General features: G+C 40.6%; 1 protein-coding gene across 1 annotated transcript; it reads right to left on the reverse strand.

Moving 5' to 3' along the window:
- Window positions 1–228: 228 nt before the first annotated feature.
- Window positions 229–24,124, reverse strand: LOC140282980 (protein phosphatase 1H-like). The gene is made up of 10 exons (XM_072377591.1): window positions 23,575–24,124; window positions 14,594–14,780; window positions 12,250–12,621; window positions 10,791–10,903; window positions 10,478–10,562; window positions 9,218–9,336; window positions 7,165–7,228; window positions 5,861–5,968; window positions 4,520–4,671; window positions 229–4,417 (listed from the first exon to the last, which is right to left on the reverse strand). Exons 1-10 carry the CDS (start codon window positions 23,808–23,810, stop codon window positions 4,270–4,272), a joined length of 1,584 nt encoding a protein of 527 aa, XP_072233692.1. The 5' UTR covers window positions 23,811–24,124; the 3' UTR covers window positions 229–4,269.
- Window positions 24,125–25,594: the final 1,470 nt, after the last annotated feature.

Below are 25,594 nucleotides of genomic sequence, written 5' to 3' on the forward strand. Positions count from 1 at the left end.
TTTGGACACCAGTTTGACCCTATTTGTTCATGTCTGTTCTCCCAGAAGAAGAACCCAGAGAATACAAACAGCAACAGTATTGATTAGCTCTTCTATTTTGTTTCTCCTTGAGATTGATTAGGACTGAAGGCAGAAAGATTTGGTGGAACTATTGATTGTCGAGCTGAAGTTTTATTTCACTTTCTATTAATCTTTTTTCTTCCTTTTAATGAGACGAGCTGCTTTTCTTTTCCATTGATCTTTAACATTTATTGTCTTTTCATTTCTGGATAAGAAACACTGAAGGTAAACATTGCTTTTCTCCTTCCAAAGTCAGAGGTGCACAAGTAAACATCAAAAATATTTCTTTTTCACTCGTAACATATGTAGTCATAGAAAATGTACATCTCACACTCGCAGAGATTGAGGGTAGCACAACGGCCACTTAAAACAATCACTAATTGACCTTCAAATTTCTTCTTTGCTACAGGAAATGAAAACTGAGCCCTACGAGTTTTTCCATATCCAACCTTGTAGTCTAAGGTAGAAAAAACAACAGCAGTGACAATTTTCACAATTCAGTAAGAAACAAACAATCGAGGAGAAGGGGCTAAAGATGTCTAAGAGCTTCCTGTACACACCAAACATAATGAAACCAATAAACCATCACATTGGGCGCACTATCTTTAGAAAACCCCACTTAACAGGTAAATAACTAGACAATAGTTTAACCTGAGTTGACATGCAGCTGTTCGGTGGCACAATGGGATGACAAAAATAAATCATCTATTCATTTTTTCACATTCACCTACGAGAAAAAGGCTCCATAAAATAACGTAATGATCCTGAAGCGAAGGTAGGATGATCATTCAACACATTCAGATGTTGCCTCAACACGTTCACGGATAAAAACATTCCCACTTGGAGTCAGTGGAAGTGGGAGGCAAACTATGACAAAGCTCACGGCTTCAGAAATGTTACAACGCAAAAGATAAAGCAAAAGCATAGTACGTCAGAAAATACAAAAAACCTGCAAAATGATCATGGGGTTTGGTGGGACTATTGATTTTGTGTGCTCACATGTTTCAGAATAATGTACAAGAGATGCGCTCCTTGAACAGATGACTGCTGCTTGAAAGAATTTAGCTAATAGTAATTTGTTAAAAAAACAGAAACAAATCCAAGTTTACAAAATAAATAACCGGTGCAACACAATGGCACAAGACAAAGTTTGACATGGGAATTATTCATGTAGTAGTTCAGAGTAAGATTATACTCTACTCAAGTCTGTTCAATTAATGCTAAGGTAAAACCAGCCGTTAGTTAGCCTAGCTGCGTAGCTACCTAGCTTAGCACAAATTTGAGTCTAAGTTATGTGCTGTTGTAGCTCCTAACCTTTTCCTTCTAAAACAATCTTTTTATTATTATTATTAATTTATTTATGGTGTACATGAAAAGTAATCAAATAATCTAGTGACACCAATTGATAGTTTTGGTAACCTCTGGAGCAAGGCTAACTTTCCTGTTCTAGTACTATGCTAAGCTAAGCTAAAGAAGGTGGCTGCTAGCTGCGACTCCCTATACAGACATAAGAGGTACTGATTTTCTGCGCTAGTTTCTGAAAAAGAAAACGATGGCTCACATGTCCTTGTCAACCTATTTTATGACTTTGGGAAACACATTAACACTTTGTGGTCAAACCTGTGTAACTCCGAAACGCTCCATTTCCACAAAAGGAAACAATTTTCAGCCACAATATTTAGTTAAAACATGCATTTGCTTTCAAAATAACACTGTTAAATCCCAGCATATCTTAAGAAGAGCTTAACCAGACTACACTTTTCAACACTGTAATCAGTTAATCTCTATCTGCCCTCAGCTCAGTCGATATGAGCGTCACCTTTAATGAAACTTTCCTCTGATCGGCAGGCTACAACCACCTCATCCTCTTGACTGTAAAGATTTAGATTTTTATATATATTTTCCAGATCTTTGCTCACTCTTGATACAAACATCAACATTATGACAGAGTATGAGGAATAGCATAATATGTTCCCTTTAATTTCATGCGATCGATCCTCAGCTTGGACTCAAACTACCAGAAAGTGAAATTGATCTGTTGCATCTTAATCCTAAGACTAATTGAGCTCTCACACTCACTTCTTTTTCCAAAGTCCAGTAAAGAAAAATGAAAAAATAGGACAAAAACGGCACATGATTTAGTTTCGTACATAACCATCACCGCTGTTGTTCCATATCAGTCCCCCGTTTACTTTCTTCCCCTTGCACTGATGCAAAATACCGAATTATTAGAAAGCTTAAGGAAAAACTTATAAATAAATGCAAGATTTTTTAACATATACAAACAAATAACATTATCAGCATTTCTTTGATACGTTACATAAATACAAATCCATTCCATAGAAAACAAAAAGCAGTTAAAACAATTGCACCATTGTTCATCTCAGGCCCAAAATAAGTAGCTGTATGTTCTGACAGTATTTCACTACATCTACACAAAGTTTGCCATTGTTATCAACCGAGACGGCATCGTTTTAAAGCATCTGAAGCTAATGAAACATGCAAAGCTAAAGACGGCTTTCATACATTTTTTTGTTGTTGTTTTCCTTTATTTTAAGCTTGAGAATATTTAATGTTTTTTAAATTACTTATTTAATCTTCCCTGTTGCAGGGAATTCCTCCCGCTTCATTCTTCCATGTATCATGGCCCCTAAAGTGCAACTACGTGAAAGTACAAGTCATTTGATCTCATGTTGAGTTTAAATGATTGTTTGCTAAGTTTGAGAAAAGTGACAAAGATTTTTTTTGGTGTATAATTAAACATCTTGACAATGTTTTTATTTCCCAAGAGTCTAAGAACGAGAGGTGCCACCCTCACCATAAATGTTAAAGCTACAGCAGACTCTGGTTAGCGTAGGTTAGCATAAGCTTAGGTTAGCATAAAGAGCAAAAAAAGAAAAATAAACAGACTCAAACTGCAAATTTACCAACTTAGATATGACATAATTATCAACTTTACAGGTTTTTAGAGAGATTTCTTATTGTTGGGCTAAGCTAGGTTTACCGTTTCCTCCTGCTTCAGACTTTATGCTAAGCTAAGCTAAGCCACGCTAAGGGTTTTCTGTCTGTAACTTGACATAAATAACACATATGAGAGTAGTATCTATCCTTGTTATTTTTTTACCAAGCATGAAATTGTCAATTTGTTTAGGAGTATAATTAAACATCTGGAGAACTGTGTTTATTTACCAAGAGTCTGAGAACGAGAGGTGCCACCCTCACCATAAATTTTAAAGCTACAGCAGACTCGGGTTAGCTTAGGCTATCATAAAGAAAAGTAAACACAGGCCTTGCTTCAGAGGTTTTCTGTCTGTAGCTTCATATAAATAAGAGTGGTATCTATCATTCCTGTTACTTTTGAGCAAAACAAAATGTCAAAAGCATAAGATTAAAGGAAATGAATCATACAGAAGTTAAAGTTAAAACCAACATCAAGCTTAATCAAATGACTTGTACTGTAACAGTAAACCTTCTTCTGGCTGTTTAGGCGTTTTTGTTATTTTTTTTTTTTTATCAAACTATGTCCTGACTTCTGGTCCATGTGTTTTTCTCAAATGAGGAACATTCCTTCCTGGAGGTGAAGGAGTTCAACCTCTGTTCTCACTTCTTTCACTTGTTCAGCAAACTGGAAGCAGCTCATCAGAGAGTGAACCTTCAAAGCCACACTGTGGCAAACAGAAAAAGCAGCTGACCTGTCAGCTTGGTCCGTGTTCACAAAACGAAGGAGGTATTTCTGTTAAATCGACAAGATGACAATACAGTATAAGAGAAGGACGGGTATAGCACAACAAGCTAGGTAAGAATAACGATGGAAAAAGAGAACCTTTCCTTGACTGCATAAGAACATTCCCTTATTATAGTTTTCACACCTCTGCAGGAGTTCAGGAGTCCATCACTGCCAGGACCTGCTGTGTGAATATTCTCCCTTCATAATTTAACGCGCAAATTTAGCTTTTTTGTTTCACAGCATAGATTTATGATTTAAATCAAATAATTTTGTTTTTCCGACTGATTCTTAGCAGAAATTAAACTAATCAAGCAGTGCCGACGGTGCTTCCCCTGAGCTGACCAGTTCTGAACTCCTACAGAGAAATGAAGCACCAACAGAACCTCGGTTCTCCTACGCTTCAGTCAGTGAAAGTGATTTTAAAAAAGACTTGTCAGTCTTGAGTCTACAAGCCCTTCAGGTGCTTGACCTCTGCCAGGCAGTCAGTGCTGTCTGTTGCCATACATCAAGGGTATGATGAAGACCGAGATGTCGTCTCCGGAGCCCAGGCGCTCGTTGGTGATCCTCCAGCCTCTGTCTCTCAGCACGCCACGTGCTCGCATCACCAGGTCCTGCGCCGCCATTGTGTACCTGGGTAATGGAGGACATGAATTAATGAATGAATATGTCCCACGGATTAGAATTTGCATTATTAATGCAGCGAGGAATTGACAAATTGCTCGGTTTTCCCACCTGTGTAAGTCATCAGGGTCACAGTTGGCGAGAAAGGTGGTGACGGCTTCGGCTACTTCCTCATTGGAGAGGACGTCCCACAGGCCGTCAGTTCCCATCACCAGAACATCATCAGCTCCGTGCTCATACTGCATCAGATTATACACCTTCACCTGCGCCATAAAACATCTTCCTTAAACACGAGTTCACCGAAAATACTCAAAAGATTCTGATTTTCAGCAATCTTACCTTTTCAGTTATTTATCAATTTATTCATTAACAGCCAAACAATCCAAGAATTGCCATAAAAATCTCTTGTTTAATGAATTTCTTATGATCCATTAGACTAAAATGTTCTATTTGAACTCCGGTATTTTTAAACCGAGACCTTATTTCTGGCATGAAATACGTTCATCTACTCACTGAGAACAGTTTGGTGAAAGTCGGCGTCCTTCAGAAGATATTTAGATAACTGGAGATCCTTATTTAGAGGCTGCATCCTCTAAGCCCCGTTCACTCCGTTATATGGATCTCCAGTTATCTAAATATCTTCCGACTTTCACCAAACTGCTCTCGGTGAGCAGATGAACGTATTTCATGCCAGAAATAAGGTTTAGGTTTAAAGATACCGGAGTTCCCCTTTAAGGTGGCGTGTTTCCATTTGTATCTTTTTCTTTTCTAATATTTCTGTTTTAACGATTAAAACATCAGATTTCAGTAAAAGAAGCAGCGCTTACGCTCGAACCGCCAAACAAAGATGGTCGGTGAAGACATCAGAACTCCGACGCCTTACATTTGCACAAAGATTTCTATACATGCCTCCAAAGATTAAGTGCACTCCTCGAACTCCGCTCAAGTTACACTCAAGATACAGAAATCTATACCGCCCTACCCTTCATACAACACGGCTCATATTTCCACAACTTAATGAAATAATTTCCTTTACAAAGAGCATCCCGTGAAACCCCTTTAGAGGCTTCGGTGAGAGGAAGACAGACAGACCGAGTGCAGGGAGAAGTCTTCATGTGAACTTGGTGTGACCCCCAGAAATGATGAATTAAAGATCAAGCAGAAGGCTCTGGGAGGGAATCTGAAAAACTCCAAGACAAACTACAGAGGGAGATTAAAGCGCTTTGCAACCAGTGCCAGACTGTCAGACAGGTGAGCTCGAGTTCTCCCGCAGCCGAGGAGCTTGTTCAGACAGAGAAACAGCAGCGACTGATGCCAGAGGATGCTGAATATTTCATGTATTTCCTATAGAAATAAAGTCTCTGAACAGATCTGCAGTCTTAAAAAAGTCAGAAAGCTCACTTCTCAGCAAACTTTCTGTCCTGATAGCGCTGACAGTGCTCTTGCTCTTACCTCGGGGCAGCAGGAGAGGAACGGCTTGATGTAAATGTTGGAGTCGTGAACTTTGAGGTCGTGGTCACCGAGGCCTCGCGTGACACCGATTGTGGCCAGAACCCGTGCCTGGAAAACATGAATGATTTACTTCAGACTGAGCTCCTAAAGAAGTGAGCTTCCACAATATCTCAGCTGGTGGCAACTGTTAACTTTCTACCGTTCATTTGCTCAAATTGAGAGGATATTGAAGTAAATAAAATGAAGTTGGGTTATTGCTGTTGCAGTTCTTCGATGGAAAATTGTACTTTAGGTAAAAATAAACCACCAGTAAATGCCAGATGTGGTGCATCCTTACACAGCTATGTGTCTGTGTAAATGTAATTGAACTAAATGACAGATTCTTTCAACGTTTTTCTCTTTTATGTCAGAGTTTTGGTTGTAGATCAACAGATGCGAGGTCGTCAGATGCTGTTGTTTGTTACGATGCAGCGTCTCTCTTTGGATTAAATTGAAAAGCTGAAGGATTAGCTTTCGAATGCTGTGTCTTTCTCAATGTTTGGGCTATTTTTGTTGTCTCTGCTCTGGAAATATTGTCTTTCTTTGCATCTTCTTTAGCTTTTTTCTGTGAAAACCCAGATTTCTGAAACATTATTGGAGGATGAGCTGCTGGTAACTGTGGCTATTTTTTACATCTCTTATGATGCGTAACCATGGCAGCAGGAACAGAGCTTCCCGAAGCCGAAGTAATGCCTGGAACAAGACCCCAAATCAAGATTTAGTTGAAGGGGAGACGTTTAGGATGAAGAGCAGGAACAAAATGGAAGAAAAGGAGGAGGAAGTTTAAACCATTTCTACCCTTGATCATCATGGGAAATGTGAGATCACCGGTGGATGAAATGAGCGAGCTCGGAGCTGGAGGAACAACTCTTAACAGCTCTGTACTCAGCTTTAAGTAGAGAGCCAGACAGAGAGAGATGTGACTTTCTGTCCATGTTAGCTACTGATGAAGTTCACCTGTGACATCATCAGCTAAGTTGTTGCCAAGCTACAAAAACAACACCCCAACCCACCGATGGAGACCTCTACATTGTCTCGTAACAATAGCTTTATTAATAATATCTTTATTAATAATTGACACTGCAGCGACGTCATTTCCCTTCTGGGATTAATGAAGCATTATTGAATTTAACTGAATCATTCTAAGATATTAGGGTGAGCTTCAGGTTAGGATAAGGGATGGATGACATCGATGGAAAGCCAATGATGTGTGAACCCACCGACACAAACTACCGGCTGGTTACTTTCAGCACACACACACTTACCTTTTTCCCTTCACCGTATATAAGAGGAAACTTGAGGTCATCCTCCTCGACTGTCTTGTAAGCCCTGTGAGTGAGGAAAGGACAGTGAACTTTCCTCTTTTTGTCTTTTCTTTGGTTAACACATGCTTTTATCATTACAACCTGTGTGAGACGGGCTTAAGGAGACCCTGGCTCCACAACAGGAACACATCGACAGCTTAAAAGCACGTCCTGAACAACACATCCGCTGATTCATCTAATGGGAAAACTCATTTAAGCTATTTACCTTTTCGTATTAGCAGTTAATCCAATGTGTAAGTGACAAGTAATGTAGTGCCTTAGTTAATTAGCTTTAAAGGTGCTTTTTACAAAGAACTACAGCTATCAAAGCTATTAAAACATGCACAGTTCCAACTGGTCATTTAATTCTCAGATTAGGGGAAAATAGGACAAAATTACCTGTTTTTAAAAAAACAAAAAAAAAACAACTTTTTTACTGTAGTAAAATGAAAGCCTCTAACCAAATTTCAGGATAAGTCTAATCAGTTTAATTAACAAGAATGAATCTATGCCAAAGAGCTCTAAAAATATGGCATCGTATTAAAATAATGCCCCCGGTCGGTGGATGAGCTCCACAGCTGGAGGATAGAATGACCTTTTAATGGAATCTAATCAAACTCATCAGAAATTTTAAAGATAACTTGTCAAAATATTCTATTTTTGTTTTAAAACAGTCATATCTATTATCCTGGAGCCCTTAACCCATGACAGCTTTCCAGTTCAGGCAAACATTTAGATGATTAGCATGGTTTATTATCCTATAAATGAGCAACATTAACGAGTTTAGACCTGGATAAAGTGTCTTCTTTCCTCATACAGCCTGGCAGAAACGATTGGTGCTTCTGACATGAACGTCAAACAACAATTATGCCAAAGGGCGGTTCAACGCACCCGCTGGCTCACTTTACCCCCCCCCATGGTGATTCTGTCCCATGAGGGCTCAGTTTCTGCCTTGCCTAATGTAACTCGATCCCACTGTGTCATGGATTTGCGAACATAAAACCAATAAACTCCATGATTCAGTAAAACGAGGCTCTTGGCCTTTTAAAACCTGTTAAGCTAATTATGTCGAACATATTGCGTCTTTAAGTGCTTCAGCATCTTTTCGGATTCGGTCCTTGAACCCTGCACAAACGATGTTTGTTCCTTTTCTTAGTGAAGCAGTCGGTCTCAGCTTGTCATGTACTGATTAAAGAAGGTATTAAAGAAACTGGACGCTAACGTCTGATGGACTGAATGGATTCCAAGCCGAGGCTGTAGGTCAGAGTGGGTTCGATGGTGGGTCCCCTCCATCTTTTACCTGCACACAGCCACAGCTGGTCAAAGAGTTTCTGATGGTTTTGGTGTTTGATCTACACGGTGATTGCAGCTTCTCTTCAAAGCTATTGATTTAGCTTGCACCTGTGTCTCTACAGTGTGTCTGAAGAGTTTGAGAACGAATGTTTGTGCTGCTGAAAAATTTAGCGAGAAAGTGCGAAGGGGGAGCACACGAGCGTGCGAACGGAGGGGAAAAAACCCGTCAGCGTCCTCGGCTTTGATGTCAGAATGGGGGGCTTTCATAGCTGACAATTAGACTCAGTATCAGCCAGTCGGAAGGAAATATGAGTGACTTCCAGCAGCTAAACAACTAATCAGGGCCTCCTCGCTCTCTATCAGCCCGCCTGTGCGAGCGGTGGACTCTTCCTGACCCAAACACAACTCTTTTCTGTGTTTTTATGTGTCAGTTAAAGCACAAGTCATTACAGTCTTCTGGTGCCCCCCCCCCAACCCACATAACCCTGCACACAGTGGACCATCTCTGCTCAATCATTACATCGTATGAGCTTCGGCTGCTCCCTCATCAGACAGCTGCTCCATTAGAGGAGTATGAGCACAAGTAAAGGGAAAGTTTGTCCGAGCTGGTCTGGCTGCACCGAACCTTTAGATAAAGGAGGGGGAGAGCTCCTGCTTGCTTGTGTTTCTTTAAACCTGTCCCAGTTGTCTTAGGCGGTGCGACTCAAAGAAACGGACGTACCAGCCATTCATGGTGAAGTCTCTGTAAAGCATCCTCTTGCCCACCTCCTTCCGCTGAACTCTCCGAGGGAATTCCAGGTGTGTGAACTCATTACCCAGCAGGTGAGGCTGCATGTAACCCTGGAAAACAGACGATACTCTCAGAATCAGATTAGAGACTCTTCTTCTTTGTTTTATTCTGTCAGTATTGCTTTGACCTCAGTCCCATCTCCAGATACGTGAGCCATTATTTAATTTTCAACACAAGCACATAGAATAATCACTTTTATGGTTGACCCTTTCACTCAAGAAGCAGAAACTAAAGTCTAAAGTCTAAATAACTAAAGTGATATTTTCAGCGTGTAGATTAAGACCAAAGATTGTAATGAAGCTACACAGATTAACTAAAGAAGTAGAGGTGCTTTCGGGGACATCAATTCAGATACAAAGCAGAAAACCGCATGTAAAACCTCGTGATTTAGGCCTGTTTTTGTACCTCCAACTGAACAGATCGTGACAAATCAGTCACAAATGAAATCAACGGTGCAATCAAAGTGCAGATGGTTTGCTTTCAACTCCACAGCAGGTCCTGACAGTCGATTTTCAGAATTTCTCAGACTCTGATATGGATCATGTTTTGTGATCCTGAGGGTGTATGAAGCATCTTTTGAAATTCTACTTCGCTTTTAGCGCCCGGAGCGGCGTTTAAATCATAAAAACATCTCGCATATGAGTCAAAACTCAACCACCGTGTGGGAACTTTGAGCTTTTTGCTTTGAGTCTGTGTAAAGATATAATCTCCATATTATTATAATCATTTTAAACCAGAAAAATGTCTTTTCCACACACACAAGCTTGAATTTCTCAGGCAGATTTATTTCACAAGGTGACGAAACTTGATTTGCAACACTGATTAAGAAGCTCTCTAATTTGATCCCACAGTAAAAAGCACATTTTAACCTGGCTGTGATTGCTGCTGCAAAGGAGAGACACGAGAGAGTCTCTGTGCGTGAAAATGAACAAATAAAACTCTTGTTTTAGGCTTTTAAGCTGTTGTAGTTGAGGAAATCGGGTCCTAGGTGTCATGAAGCTCTGTACAATACAAACATTTAGGAGCTATTCCATCTGCCCTGATGAACATACTCAGGTTACTCAGGTTGGGTAATGAATGTGGGCTGAAAGCACACACCTCGGTTTAGGAATGACAGTTAGGGAAAATACGCTGATAAATGCATATTTTTAGACCTAAACTTTCTAAGCAAAATGAATGAAATGTTCTTACCAGGAACTGGAGTCTCTGGCGCTCTGACTCTGGCGTGAACTCTGTCGACATGGAAATAATCTCGTTGTCTCTAATGATGATCGCCCTGCAGACACACACACACACACACACACACACGCACACACACACACACACACACACACACACACAATGCTGGACTGGTTATGCATGTGTCGTCTCACAGCCAAAAGAATCCTCTTGGTTGAAGTGCCTGTCTCTGCCCAAGCTTGCCTTGAGGTCTCTCTGGATTTCTACAGTGTAATTACCCCCCACCCTTCTTCACAGATCCTTTAATTTCATGGCTGAAACATACCTGCTGTCACCTGCATTCCCAACATATAGCTTTCCCAGCAGGTAAACCACAGTGAGAGCCGTGCATCCTCCTGTGATGCTGTAGACCTGCTTCTCCCTCTCAATCTGAGCGTCCTGGGGAAAGTTTTAGTTCAACTTTAATTAGACACCATGAAAGGCACAGAGCTTCTAACTATATTCTGTCTCTCGCTTTACACACTAGTCAAGAAAAAGAGTTTTTCCACCTTTTTAAATGATTCTTTTTAAATGCAGAGATGATCTATAAAGGATGTTTAATCTGTAACTTTCCATCGCCATCTAGTGGTAACTCTGAAAACACATTAGCTTGTTCAGATCTCTCTCTGAAACTGTCATAATCTGAAATAAGCACAAAAATATGCAAATGGACAAAAATAAACAAGTTTATATGACGATAAACGCCACTAAAATTAAATAACAGGATAATTTATGCAGACTGAATTGAACAGAATGTGAAATAAATGCATTTTTCTGCTTTAATTTGAATCTGTATTCATCTAAGCTTGTGTTAATGTTGCTTTTTATGTACTTTGACACTATTTTAACTGGAATGTAGTAAATCCCTGTATTTATTACAAAATGGAAACGACAGAGAAGTAAATCAATACGATGTAAAGGAAAATAATACAGAAGTAAATACAGAAATAACAAATTAACACAGAAAGAAATGAAACAGTTAGAATTAGAACTGAAATCTGCGCCACAAAGTAAACAAACGGCATCATTAACACTAAATAAGAAAATGAGTGCACTTTAAGTTTTATTTAATTCTCGTAGCATTTAATATTGTATCAACTTTTTCTACATTTTTGTATTTATTTAACAGTTCTCTCTCTCTCTCTCTGAAATATATTTCAAAGTAAATGAGCTCATAGCTGATATTTCCCCATAAATGCTAAATGATTTTAATTAAAAAAACGAATTATTTTCTGGCAGATTTATCAAACGCAGCCTTCAAAGCAAAGGAAAGGAAGGAAAGGCCGGCTCTTTGATTCCTGAGGAGTGTGTTATGAGGTTCAACAGCAAGATAACAGGTGCTTTGGTTGAAGATGTGATGTGGTTATAATCTTTTCTATGTAGTTTAAACTTCCCAGTCGGTCTTAAATAAGCTCAGGCACAGAGAAGAAGTTTTCGCTACGTTCACCAACAACAGTAACTCATCATCTGTATTTATGGACTGTTAATTGGAAAAAATGCACTCTGTGAGATGTGTTTTGGACTGATTTCGTGAAAGTTCTTCAATCAAAAGGTATTTTTTTACAACAAATTAGAAGACTTCTTTCACAGTTTTTGAATTCGAGTAGACGCCATAACAGAAGAAAATAAGAAAGCCATTTTAATGAGCCGCCTCGGTCTAAACTGGCATTCTGAACCATATCATTTAACTTTGTCTTTGTGTTATTTAAGATGGTCTCCTTGAATAAATGTCGCCTGTCACTCACCATGTCTTTGAAAGCGTTCTCTATCGCTCCTATCACCAGGCTCTCGTGCTGGATCTTCTTCTCTGTAAAGTAGCGCGGCGGAGGCGGGGTGCTGCACGGTGAGCTTGGGGCGCCGGCAGCCCCCCGCAGAGAAGCGGCTCGGGTCAGGGCACGTTGAGGTCCTGGGGTGTTTCCCTGGATGTAGGGGTTGCATTCGGGCTCCTCCCCCATCACGGTAGGAGGCAGGGAGTGATGGTTGCGCAGGATCTCTATGACGGCCTGAAGCTGGCAGGCGATGTAATGCTGTAGCAGGCGGGAGGCGACAACAGCTGCACCTGAGCCAGCGTGGCCGTCAAACAGGGCCCAGTAGTGGAAAACCAGCCCTTCACTATCCTGCAGACATGTAGCGAGAACACAATGTAACAAACCAAACTTAAACTAAGAGATATTATAGTTTAATGATGGACATCCCTCCACAACCAGCTGAAGAGGATCTAATAAGCTGTAAAATTTGATTACAGCATTGCACTGATGCAGCAATACACGCTAAAAAGGGACAAGAGTCTGAAGACAGGAAAAAATCTGACATCACTGACATAATTGCTCTTGGATTAACAAAAAAGAGTAAATATGTGTTGTCTTTAAGCCCTTTAAACCATTTAAGTTGTTGTAACACTTCAGTAATCTGAATGACTTAAACAAAGTAGAGCTAACAGGTTATTTAAAGAGCTTTACATGAGTTGTCAGACATCTCTGGAAAGAGCGAGATGAGCTCTTTGAGCAAAGCTAAGCTAACCTAGCTCTAGTTTAAGATTTTGTTCTATGATCCAGATGTGCGATTGTTTGGAGCTTGTAACAAGTATTTAATGACGTTAGAGTTGTAAATTAACACATATCATATCGCCACTGAAACTGCAAAAGTGATTCTTTTTTTTTCTTTATTCCTATCACCTTGATAGCAGTGCTAGCATTCACACTATATTGTCAGTGCTAGAGCTAATATGTGTTGGAAGTTGTTGCCACATCCTCAGTCTACCAAAATGTTTTGACTGTTAGAGTGAAATGTTAGAGAGAACAGCAAACATTTAAGCTCCTTAGCTTTACTTGAGTTCTCAGACAACTCTGGAAAGAGCGCGATGAGCTCTTTGAGCTAAGCTAAGCTAAGCTCGCTCTAGCTTGAAATTTTGTTCTGTGATCCAGACATGCGAGTATTTGGAGTTGGTAACAAGTACACAGTTAAGTTATTTTCAATGTAAAATACTATCACCACTGAAACTGCAAGAGTGATTCTTTTTTTTAGTCCTATCATCTTGATAGCAGTGCTAGCATTAGCATTAGCTAGCATGAGCTAATATGTGCGATGGATCAATATTTTTTAAAGCTCTTTTAATTAATTATTTAACTTGGAGTTGTGTGAAGTATAATTAGTGTCTCAGTAGTTGGTACAGACCAATACTACAGCTCACTACACAGATAGCAGCTTAATCTGAGCCACTATTGGCTTAATTACAGCAGTGGCAAGCAGCAGATGTGGCCCAAAGGTAAGCAACTGGGCCTAAATCGAATTAGATTTGAGCCACGTCCGGTGGATTTGGCTAAGTTTATGTAGCCACACTCACGCAGAGTTAATTCTTCAATTCAAAGTCCAAGTGTGCAATAAGAATTTTTTTTTCTTTTTTCGACCAAACAATCACAAAAGCTGTTTGTAATAACTTTAGTGTTAAAAGTTTATCCGTATCGAACTAATAAATGAAATTTTTTTGTGTTGCAGAACCTGAGGGACCTCGTTTGCAAATCAAAACTAATTGTGTATCAAATTACGTCCATCTTAGAAAGCAGCTATCACAATAAATGGAAAACGTGTAACACGGTCTATGACAGCTAATCCTGATAATATCACACCATCAGACAGCCCTTTCTGCAATGGGACGGTTACATTTGTCTGTGATTACTTCAAAGTAATCATTGAAGTAAAATGGTCATTTTACCACCGAAAACATAGATGTTGATGTTGTCCAGCTGTCACGATGAGTCATTTTCTTGTTTGGCTTTGGTGTTATGACTCAGTTGGCTTGGTTATCAGAAGAGTTATTCCCTCAGTAATCCCTTTTTGTTTATATGAAGCACGAAGGCGTGTTTTTATAAGATGGTGGACAAATGGCAGATGTGAAGTGATGAATTCTAAATAAAAGGACTTCAAAGTGCGTTTAATTCTAGATTTAGGAATGAACCTTGGCCAGATATTTAACTGAGAATTTCCACCTGTTAGCTGCTCAAAAGCTGTTTATAGATGCAGCTTTTCGGTACACTTGAACTACTATCTGCATCCTGCTGTGGTCAGCTGAGTGTGTTTTTGTGTTCCTACCTCTCCCATTCTGTTGTACTCCATCCGGAGGCCAAGGGCCTCTCCGTTGGGCAAGGAGTTGCGTCTCTTGGCGGTGGGGGTCTTGCTGGGCGTGGAGGGACAGTAGCTCATTGGTCTCCTTCTCGCCACGACTACCTCACAGCAAGCCTGGTCCTCGTTCAGCGCGCTCTTTCCAGCATTGATCACCCTGAAAGAGTGGTAAGATATATACATTTTGAGTGCTATTTCAGTGAGATGGAAGCTGACATCTGATGCTTACTGTCGAATTAAACTGTACTGGTTGACTCATCACGGCTCACTGCCAACTCGCCACAATTAGTCAGAGCCAGAACCTGCAGTTTCTATCCGTATATCCAGGGAAGCAGCTGCTTTCATGTGTTTCCTTATCTGGGAGCGCTTCTTAGTCCAGCTGCTCTGCTGAGAATGCCCTGATGTACGGGGGACGTCTTTTATGGGCGGACGGTGGTCCGAAGCTGTGTGTGGATGTGTCTCGTCTTATTCAGCTGTAACTGTGCATTTCTAAATGATTATGTAGTGAGAACCCAGATGTATGCTCAGACTTTATAAATGCAATGCTGCTTAAATCCAATGAGGGAAAGTGTCCACATCAGTCATCAATAAAGTTAGATTTGAAGTAAATTTTAGTGGCTGAAATTGCCAACATACTCCAGGCTGTGTTACCCATAAATATAACAATAATATGTGATGATAACACTGATCGAGCAGAAAAGGAAAAACGGAGGACAATAGACAGAACAAGTTAAATCGGCCTTATAATATACATTATACACATACAGAGGGTGTAGCTGACCACTACAACATGAATTGAGCTGTGATGGATAAACAGTGGCTTGCAAAAGTATTCACACCCCTTGAACTTTTCTACATTTTGTCACATTACGACCACAAACATAAATATATTTCATTGGATTTTTGTGTAAAGTAAAGTAAAGTGCAAAGAAAATGATACATGATTTTCGCGGCGTGCAAAAGTATTCATCATGAAAGTCTCCCCCCTGAGTAAAAAGTCTTTTTGGCTACGTCTCCACCAGCTTTGCACATCCAGAGACTGAAATTTTCACCTGTTCTTCTTTGCAAAACAGCTCAAGCTCAGTCAGATTAGATGGAGAGCGCTTGTGAACGGCAGTTTTCAGATCTTGCCACAGATTCTCGATTGGATTTAGGCCTGGACTTTGACTGGGCCACTCTGACACACGTTTTGTTTTAAACCTTTCCATCGTCGCCCTGGCTTTATGTTCAGGGTCCTTGTCCTGCTGGAAGGTGAACCTCCGCCCCAGTCTCAAGTCTTTTGCAGACTCCAACAGGTTTTCTTCCAAGATTGCCCTGTATTTGGCTCCATCCATCTTCCCATGCTGAGGAGAAGCAGCCCCGGAGCATGATGCTGCCACCACCATGTTTGACAGTGTTCAGAGTGATGTGCAGTGTTAGTTTTCCGCCACATGTAGCGTTTTGCACCTTCTTCCACATGTTTGCTGTGTCCCCCACATGGCTTCTTATGGTTTTCTTCTTGCCTCTCTTCCATAAAGGCCCCAACAGTTGTCCTGTGGACAGATTAACCCCACCTGAGCTGTGGATCTCTGCAGTTGGCTGCATCTCAGTGCTCTCCTTGTTCGGCCTGTAAGTTTAGTCTCTTTCCATTTCCGGATGATGGATTGAGCAGTGCTCCGTGAGATTTCAAAGTTTGGGAAATGCTTTTAAAGCCTAACCCTGCTTTAAACTTCTCCACAACTTTATCCCTGACCTGTCTGGCGTGTTCCCAGGAAGTCATGATGCCGTTTCCTCCCCAATATTCTCGTAAAGAACCTCACAGAACAGCTGTATTTGTACTGAGATCAGATTGCGTGCCACTTTGTGTTGGTTCCAATGAAATATATTTACGTTAATGTGGAAAAGTTCAAGGGGTGTGAATACTTTTACAGGCCACTCTAAGTAATCCCATAGAGGCGGTGGTGATGCATTTCACGTCAGCAACTGCTGTGACGGAGCAGAGGAGGGGAGAAACCATAGCAACGGAGCCGTGATGAACAATTGGTGGCCAGTTATCGTCTGTCCACGTTGGTGCGATAACTGTGTCAGCAACCTTAAGCCCAGACATGAAGTCATGTACTTATTTAGCTGATGAAACTCCAAAATTCCCTGTTTTTGTTGCTAATTTATGAGGGAAATGTTGAACTTTTTCTGCTATCAAAAATAGTGCTAAAAGCCCTAAAATAAAAACACTAATCAGAGAGTTATTAAAATAAATAACCACCTTAAGGGTCACTTCACTTGGCTCAGAGGAACTGCTACTAATTGGGCAACAGTAAATGTTGTAAAGAGTGAGGCTGGCATGTCCGACAGACATCTCTGGAGGTGTTGAGTGTGAGAGGAATAATTGGCAGATCTATTTATAGACGCAGACTGTGGCTTGTTTTCTGCTTGGCATCCATGTCTGGTCCTCAGCCACAGATGTCTGTTAACCTCAGATGGAGAGACGACAACAAAAACAGCGTCGTGGTATTTCAGACATCTATAGGATATTTCTAAATGATGCTTCTTTTTATCATGTTTTGTTAAAGTTTTTGGTTCAATTTTCCACAACGTTACTGCTTTTAAATACGATTTTCAGACAAGAAAAATATACGTACATTTGTTCAACTGCAAAATGAGACAATTTCTCATAAATCTTTATTCTTTTGCCAGTCTGACTGATCTGTAATCAGAGAGTTAAACAAGACGGCTGCACTGCAGGTTAATAAGAGCCGTTTCTTGTGTTATAGAACTGTGCAAAAGTTTTGGTCTGAGCTCCTTTATCCTCCAACACAGCCTGAACCCTCTGAGACCAGCTTTCTGTCATTTCTTTAAGGAGTCTTCAGGAATAGTTCTCCAGGCTTCTTGAAGGACATCCCAAAGCTCTTCTTTGGATGTCGGCTGCCTTTTGTTCCGTTCTCTGTCAGATGATCCCACACTGCTTCAATAATGTTGAGGTCCGGGCTCTGGGGAGGATTCATCCCTCCATAAGACCTGTTGCCACTGATTTTCAGTCCACATCTTGTGTCATTTGGCACAGCTCAGCCTTTTCTCCCTGTTTCCCTTCCTTAAGAACGGCTTCTTGACAGCCACCCTTCCATGGAGACCATTTCTGATGAGGCTTGGGCCAACAGTAGATGGATCAGCTGAAGGTCCAGATGCATCTCTCAGGTCCTGTCAGGTCACAGCTGGATTTTTTCCTCTTTCTTAAGGACATCAGATCCTGTTCATCTGCTGTAGATAGTTTTTTAGGCCTGACACTTCTTCTTTTGTCCTCCACTTGTCCAGTTTCCTCAAATGTTTTAAGGACACACTGCACACCATGCTGAGATATGCCAAGTTTTCAGCTAATAGCTCTTTGGGAATCACCTTGTTGCTGCAGAAATCCTATTTTCTGTCTGTCAAACTGTGTTTTCTTTGCTGTTTTTCATAGATGCAGCTAAAGAAATGGGAACAAATGATGTGTCTTTGTGACAGGCTGCTGGTAACAAAGAGCCTAAAGATCCAGTTTAAAACGGCTTCTTTGCTAAGTTGTCTGTTCTGTGTCGACACAACACTGGTTCATCCCTTGAGTCAGGAGCCTTTTTTCTGCCTGAATGATTCATAGGTCAGAGTTAAGTGGCTTAAACAAACAAATAAATAAAAAATCTCAAATGTTCTGGAAATGATCGCATACAAGGACTGCACTGAAAATGAGTGAAAAAGCAGCCAGTCCAAAGAAACCTGGAGAACTATTACAAGAAAATCTGGCTGCTTGGAGGGAAAATATACCAAAATGAGAGGTGACTTCAGGCTTTTGCACAACAAAACAACAAATTGGTCATAAACCTGTTCTGCAAATGAGCCACTTAGACAGAAGCAGCCAGTTTTATCTGGAAAAGAAGCTCATTGTAAATCATACTTCAATTCTTGAAAGAGCTTTTGACTAAGAACGACACCACATTCATGATGAATGACAAATTATAACTAAGCCATTCCTGAATAAGCCATCATATCCAGGAAGCTAAACTTTACTCATCTCTGCTCTCAAACCCATAATCACGCTGGAAAATACCCTCTGAATAACAATGGCCATAAAAACACTGAAGCATGCTTGAGCTGGTTTCTACACAGAAGCATCCTTTTGTCTGCTGTCCACATTAACATGATGGCCTGTGTATAAGTGTATGTGTTAGATAAGATAAGTATGGAAAGAAAAAACCCTAAAAGTCAATTTGCACATTTGAACCCTGATTGCAAAACAATCATCTGTCTCTACACAGTGCTCATAATTCATTACTTCCACTGTTCTGCATAAAAGCTGCAGCTGCTGCTATTGTGTGCCTGTGATTGGAAGTATTCATTTGTCCTCATTTCACTGTTTACAGGAAGAATGACTTCATTACCCTGCCAATCAAATTTTTGTTTCATTCAAAACAATTAGCCTTCCTCCCAATAGGAACACAATCTCATTTTCCCCTCCATTGTCAGACATCTAATGCCCTTATTGTTTTTCTACCATCAGCAATAAATTCTGGGCCAGACAGTCGTCCCCAAGGATGCAATAATAATTTGGTGGAGCACAATGGTTCAAAGTTATGCCTTTTAACTGGGAACATGAGAGGCAGAACAACAGCTATGTCTTCACTTCTAAAGGCGCCTTTAGAGTACCTGAATTTACGGCTTTTTGTGGTGTTTTTGGCACTAACATCTGACGAGAAGAGATAAGAAAGTGCAGCACAAAAGTCTGACCGTGTTCATGAAGTGTGCTGTACAGATGCTACATAATATGCTAAGCTAATTTTAGCTTCATATTAGCAGATAGTGTCCTCTGGCTCACTTTAATTCATTCTTCACCCACAAAATTCTGAGCCAAAATACCAAAACACATTTATTTGTCTGGACAGACGATGACGTAAAGTTGTTGCTTGATATGAAACGCCGACAGACAGCCACCAACGTTGTTATGATTCCAGAGTATATTCTTTAGCCCAAAACCGCCATTTATCGTCTACTATCAAATAGACTAAAAATGGAATTTAAAATACATGTTTTCAGACAAAAAAATAAAAAATTTGGATGTGAATAAGAGAAGCAAACACAGGGGAAAAAGGTTGTTTTAGTACAAATCCATATTATTATGATCAGGTTTTTAATTAGCGGTTCCAGAGCTCAGGTGCAACACACCAGCTCTCCACCAGCATCCATCCTACATTACAGGCGCCACGCTGAGATCTCCAGGCACCATCGAACCTTGGTGGATTTGTTTTAAAAAAACAATGTTTTATTTAATCCTAACTCTGCAGATTATGGTCATTTAGAGCCACTAATGATCTGCCAAAGCAAACTTTAGGTAATAAGAATGATGTGAGTAGTATGAGTGTGATTTCAAACCTGTAAAAATGACAGCTGGTTGAACACAAACTAGTTGATTTTTATCTTTGTGGACTGAACTTTGAGCTAGTTTTTGCAAAAGTGTGAACTTGCACAACACCGGATGCTCTGAGGTTGATGGACACAGAGCTGCTATTCACCCTTGGACTAACTGTTCCCAGTTAGATCAGAAACCTCTGCAACTGCAATCCTGGACAAATTTATTTATTCAATACAAAATAAAGCAAACCAGAATGTTATCCTACATTTATATACAACATTATTAAGCAGGAAAACTGTGTATAATGTAGACTTTTTGGACTTGAAATGAACCCACAACTTTAGGGTGTCACTAAGTTAGCCAAACATGCTAATGCTGCATTCAAAGTACCTCGTAGTCAGGAAGTCAAAACTCGGATGTCACAATTTTCGACTTTTGAATTAGGTTGATTCAGCTTAATACTTTCATCGTCTGTATCCTCACCAGTTTAGTTTTTGATCTATGTAGAAGTAGAAGAAAATGTTGAGAGGCCAGAGCGTCACGCAACGTTGGGGACGTTGCTGTCATCTAGAGGTTTTTTTTCTATCTTTTATTTTATTTGCCTGAAGTTTTAAGAGGGAAAAAAAGAAAAAATAATAATAAGGAGAAACAGATTTATAATGCACAGTAGTGATATCAGGAAAAACTGAGATTGCACAACTGGTTCTGTCATTTACATTATCAATAGACAAAATTAGTATTCTATAATCTTTGAACTAGCAAACTAGCTAATTAGCTAATGAAGTTTTTACAGGCATAAAATGATCCTTTTAGGTTTGTAATCAATCACTCATTTCTAATTATTTCATTTCATGATTTGATATTGATTATGTTTCTGTCGTGCAACAGATAATGCACCCCAAGTGTCTCAGCAAGGCTCATCTGAGGGTTTGGCTCATTATCCAGAGACACTAGCGACAGTAATTAGCTAGCTAGTAAGTCAGATATTAAAACATGTAAATCCGTATCAGTTTGAACCCTATTCAGACACATTTTGGATTCAATACTTCTGAATCCAAGCAAAGAAAAGGTTGTATTTCTGCTTTATGATGACATTTTTTTATATTTTATCATATTTCAGAGTAGCGAGAAGCTGTATTTGGTAGTATTGACTTTGGCTAAGATTGCTAGAGATTAAAACCTCCCCAAGTCCAAAATAAAGCAAACCAGAATGTTATCCTACATTCATATAAAGCAGTATTAAGCAGGAAAACTGTGTATAATGTAGACTTTTTGGACTTGAAATGAACCCACAACTTTAGGGTGTCACTTAGTTAGCCAAACATGCTAATGCTGCATTCGTAGTACCTTGTAAACAGGAAGTCAAAACTCTGAAATCACAACTTTCGACTTATGAATGAAGCTGATTTAACAGGAAGCTGTGAACTATTTTTATTTTATAAGATCAAGAACAATAAAAAACATAAATGTGCTTCATAACACAACTCATTCAAAGAGAAGTGTCTTAAAAAGTGTCTTTTAATCCAAAATTAAGCAACATCGTATTGACTGTTAACATTGAACGGCATAAAATGCAGAAGTTTGGGTCTGGGAAATCTATCTCGAGTTAAAATTAGAGTAATTTTTCCTGGACTGAGATGGAAAAATAGAGCCAGGCCATTCTCCATGCAGCATGGTTGGGTTAAGGATGTGATTACAAAGCCTGATTATAAGGGTAGTTAGTTCTCAAAGCAGGGCAGCAAAATCATGAGGAAAGAAATGCCTAAATTTGTCTTTATCTAAAAATACTGATAGAATCCCATGTCTAGAAGAGGCAAAATGGCTGCTGTAATGAGATGTCAGAAGGCTTTAATTACAGATAAAAGCTGGTATGAGCTGAACTCATTACCCACACCAAACCACGTGGGACACAGTTTCAGTTTTACTGTGTGATTAATGTGTGTTAAAGTAGAGAAAGAAGGGATGTGATGATGGAGCATGTCACAAACTGTTACTGTTCTTTAATAACTTGTCAACACATGTCACTGCTCGTCATTAAGTCCTATTTATGTGGTTCTACAAACACTTTAGCATGACACACCACTTTCCTGGAGGATGGATGGTAGAATGGTGGAATTTTAGTTGATAATTGTTATTCTTCTTTACAAATAACAGCAATTAATGGTGTAATTGTCTTCTTCTGCTCATTTTAATGCCACTACGATGGTATAAACCTGCAGACAATATAATATTAATAAAATTAAAACATCTTGTGGAAATAGATCTAGTAAAATATATAATAAAGCAATTGCAACATATCCACAGGCGGACAATGAGAAGTGATCAGTCAATCAGCTCGAACAAGTGGTGGAAAAACGGTGCAGAAATGTGACGTTTCTGTTGGTTTCAGCTGCTTTTCTCACACGAGTAAGTGTAATCATCTCATATAACTGCAATAACATCGTTATTTGTTGTTTGTAACAGGCCTACGTAGTAACAGTTTGTTATAAAGATGGAAAAAGGAAGACATCTGAGCACAATTAGTGTGGATGAGCATTGCTGCCAGTGATTTTGAGGCTATAATCAGGTGATAATTAATTAGGATTTTTTTCTTGGGTAACTACTGAATATATCTATTGTGATTTCCATATTGATCCATTGATCAAATAGATGCTTGCAAGGAAATGCTGTCGATTACACATTATTTTTTACCTAAAGTGTGCCAAATAATGCACACATACAAGCACAATGTGATGTGCACTGAGGCATTGTGGCACATTTGCTCAGAAACTGACTGAGAAGTCATCCTGTGTGCACCTCAGCTGCAATAAATGGCACTGCTTTAACTGCTGATATGTTTTTTTTGTCAGTATTTGCAGAGTAGAAGGCGAGGGCGATTATTTCTTGGGCAAATCACTCAAATAGTTTAAATCAGGAGCTCTGCGCTGCCTGGTAACACACCTGGCGACATCCAGTAAAAAATGCTTCAGTATTAACTTCTTATACATGTTTTCTCATCATTTTGGGATTATAATCCTTGCTAAATTAAATGCACAAAGAAATAGAGATTGTAAAATCAGTGCATACTTCTTTTTTTTTTTTAATCACTGCTGCCTAAGCTTTGACAAGAGCTTTGTGGAGCAAAATGTGACTTATTGCACGGGTGCAGATGGTCCGCTGGCAGCAGAAACAACACATTTCGTGAGTTGAAAGACGATTCAGCAGCTTGGCCAGGCTGTGAGTTTGCATCTGCCTGAAAATGCTGTGCTACAGTCTGCTTAGATGGAGCAGTGCTGCTGACTAAGTCCTTTCTGCTGGTGGAAGGTGCATCGTCCTGTTGCACAAAGCAGCTCCTCCAGCGCTGTGATCCTTTGGATAAATGCTGTCATACATTTCTAAAGCTGCAGGTGGATGTAGGTCACAACAGGTGCAGCTCGGCTTCGAGTTAATATGATTAATGTGCATGAAAACGTGCAGGTTAGTGTCAGTTTAAGAAGGAACAAGTGGGAGCAGAGGTGTTTGGGTGAGCTGCTGGGCCTGAACAACACCCAAATGAAATGGCCTTCACACATGCAAGGAAAGCAAGAGCTGATCTGGGGTCAGCTGATGAGTTACTTACTCAGCGTATCCGGTGGCCCACGGTAATCTCCTGGTTTCCTTCAGGATGAGGATGGGCCGAGCGATGTGGTCCGCGGAGCACTCGATCTCATCCGTGGACAGTCCGAGGAACTCGGGTCTCATATATGGGAATTTCAGCGGCATATCGGAACCAGGAGTCCCGCCTCCTCCAGAGCTACCCCCGGGTATAATCCCACCCATGAACCCGGCCACGGCCGACTTGACCCGGGTGAGCATGTTGGTGCCGCGCCGCGGCGGGGTGTCCGTGGGCCGGTTCGCGGCGCCGCGGCTGCCTTTTCCCGGATTCCCCCCCAGCTCGATGGAGACAAAGAGGCGGCGGAGGATGAGGAGGATGAGGAAGCCTCGGCTGGTTAAGGTTTCATTGAATCTGAGCAGAAAACAGCCGCCGCAGCCAGAGGGGAGGAGGACGGTGGGAACAGCGAAGATGCTGTCGGTGCGCCTCCACGGAGAGGCATTGATAACAGACGTGTGAAAGCGGAAATACACTGAAGATTAACGGGTCATGTGATGCACACTGCAAAAAAAAAAAAAAAAAAGAAAAAACGATCTCCACACCATGATCAGTGTATTCCGAAAGCACTCAATCAGCTCCACGGGGCGTGAAATGCAACCCACACTGAAGCGAGTTCAATCCGTCTGTGGCCCTGTGGGGCCAGTACGATTTTCAACCAAATGCACGCGGAGATCCGACTTGAATCAGTTGTTCTCAAAGGAAACAAATGAGGGGGAAATGCTCACATATAGCCAGTCTTAATTTGAAGTTCATAGAATAAAGGAAGCTGCAGAGGAAAGCTGCTCGGTGGGGAAATGTCTGCTTCTAGCGGCTGACAGCAGGTTAAAGGTGAACTGGTCCCACTGTGGAATGACTGGAGAGCCACAAAAAGGAAACAAATCTGTCAAAGATCAATAATATTGGATGGGGGATTAAAAAGAATATCAAACACATTAATATCAAACTAAATTCTTCCTATTTCTTAATAGCTGTTGCTTGGACTTTTCCCATCCTTTAGTTGCTGATTTGACCCATAAAATGCATGCAAACTTTGTCCAGTGAGTTCCCCTGGACTCCTGAAAGCAAACACTGGGAGGCGACAGTCTCACCTCAAAGATGGTTGCACATTTCTGTGTGCACACAGTGTGATGTGGTTGCAGTTTTTTGTCAGAAACTCTTTGCATGTATCAGAACATCCAGTCAACTTTCTGATGATTCCAACCAAATCAGCTTCCCCCTCTTTTCCTTCTTTATTACCGTTTGATGGCAGATGATTTAACAACTGCTTTTTACTGTCATAACCCCGCTTCTTATATAATTTAACAAGCACCGACTTTTCTTCAAAGACTAAACCTAAAGCAGAAGCAGTGTGTGAAAAGCTAAGTCCACTCCTTTGGTCATTTTCTTGACCTTATCAGTATCTCACGCTGCTGTCGACGAGTTGCAGGCATCTGATTGAAGTGCAACCACAGCATTTCAATTCTGCAAGGTGTCCAGGTCCTGTGGCTGCAGAACCAGCCCAGATCATCAGCCCTCCACCACCGTGCTTGTGCTGATATGCTGTGTTTGGTTTTCTTCATTATGACCAAACATCTCCACTTTGGTCTGGTCTGTCCAAAGGACAAATTCTGTTTGACGTTATCAGTCTCTCTCATGGTTCTGGAGGAATCTCGGCCACTCTTCTCTCCAGCGTTGCTTCAGCTCATTGAGGTTTGCAGCATTGGTTTCTGCACAGCTCTCTTAAGGTCCCACCACAGCATCTCAGTCAGGCTGAGGTCTGGACTCTGACTGGACCATTGCAGCACCTTGATTCTTTTCTTTTTCCCACATTCTGCTGTAGATCTGCTGCTGTGTTTGGGATCTTTGTCCTGTTGATGAGCCAGTTTCAGCCCAGCTTTAGCTGTGGGACAGATGGCCTCACATCTGACTCTAGAATACTTTGGTATCCAGAGGAGTTCATGGTGGACTCAATGACTGCAAGGTGCCCAGGTCCTGTGGCTGCAGAACC

This window comes from Leuresthes tenuis, unplaced genomic scaffold (assembly GCF_036924035.1).
Source record: "Leuresthes tenuis unplaced genomic scaffold, fLeuTen1.0.hap1 SCAF_23, whole genome shotgun sequence".
NCBI lineage: Eukaryota > Metazoa > Chordata > Actinopteri > Atheriniformes > Atherinopsidae > Leuresthes > Leuresthes tenuis.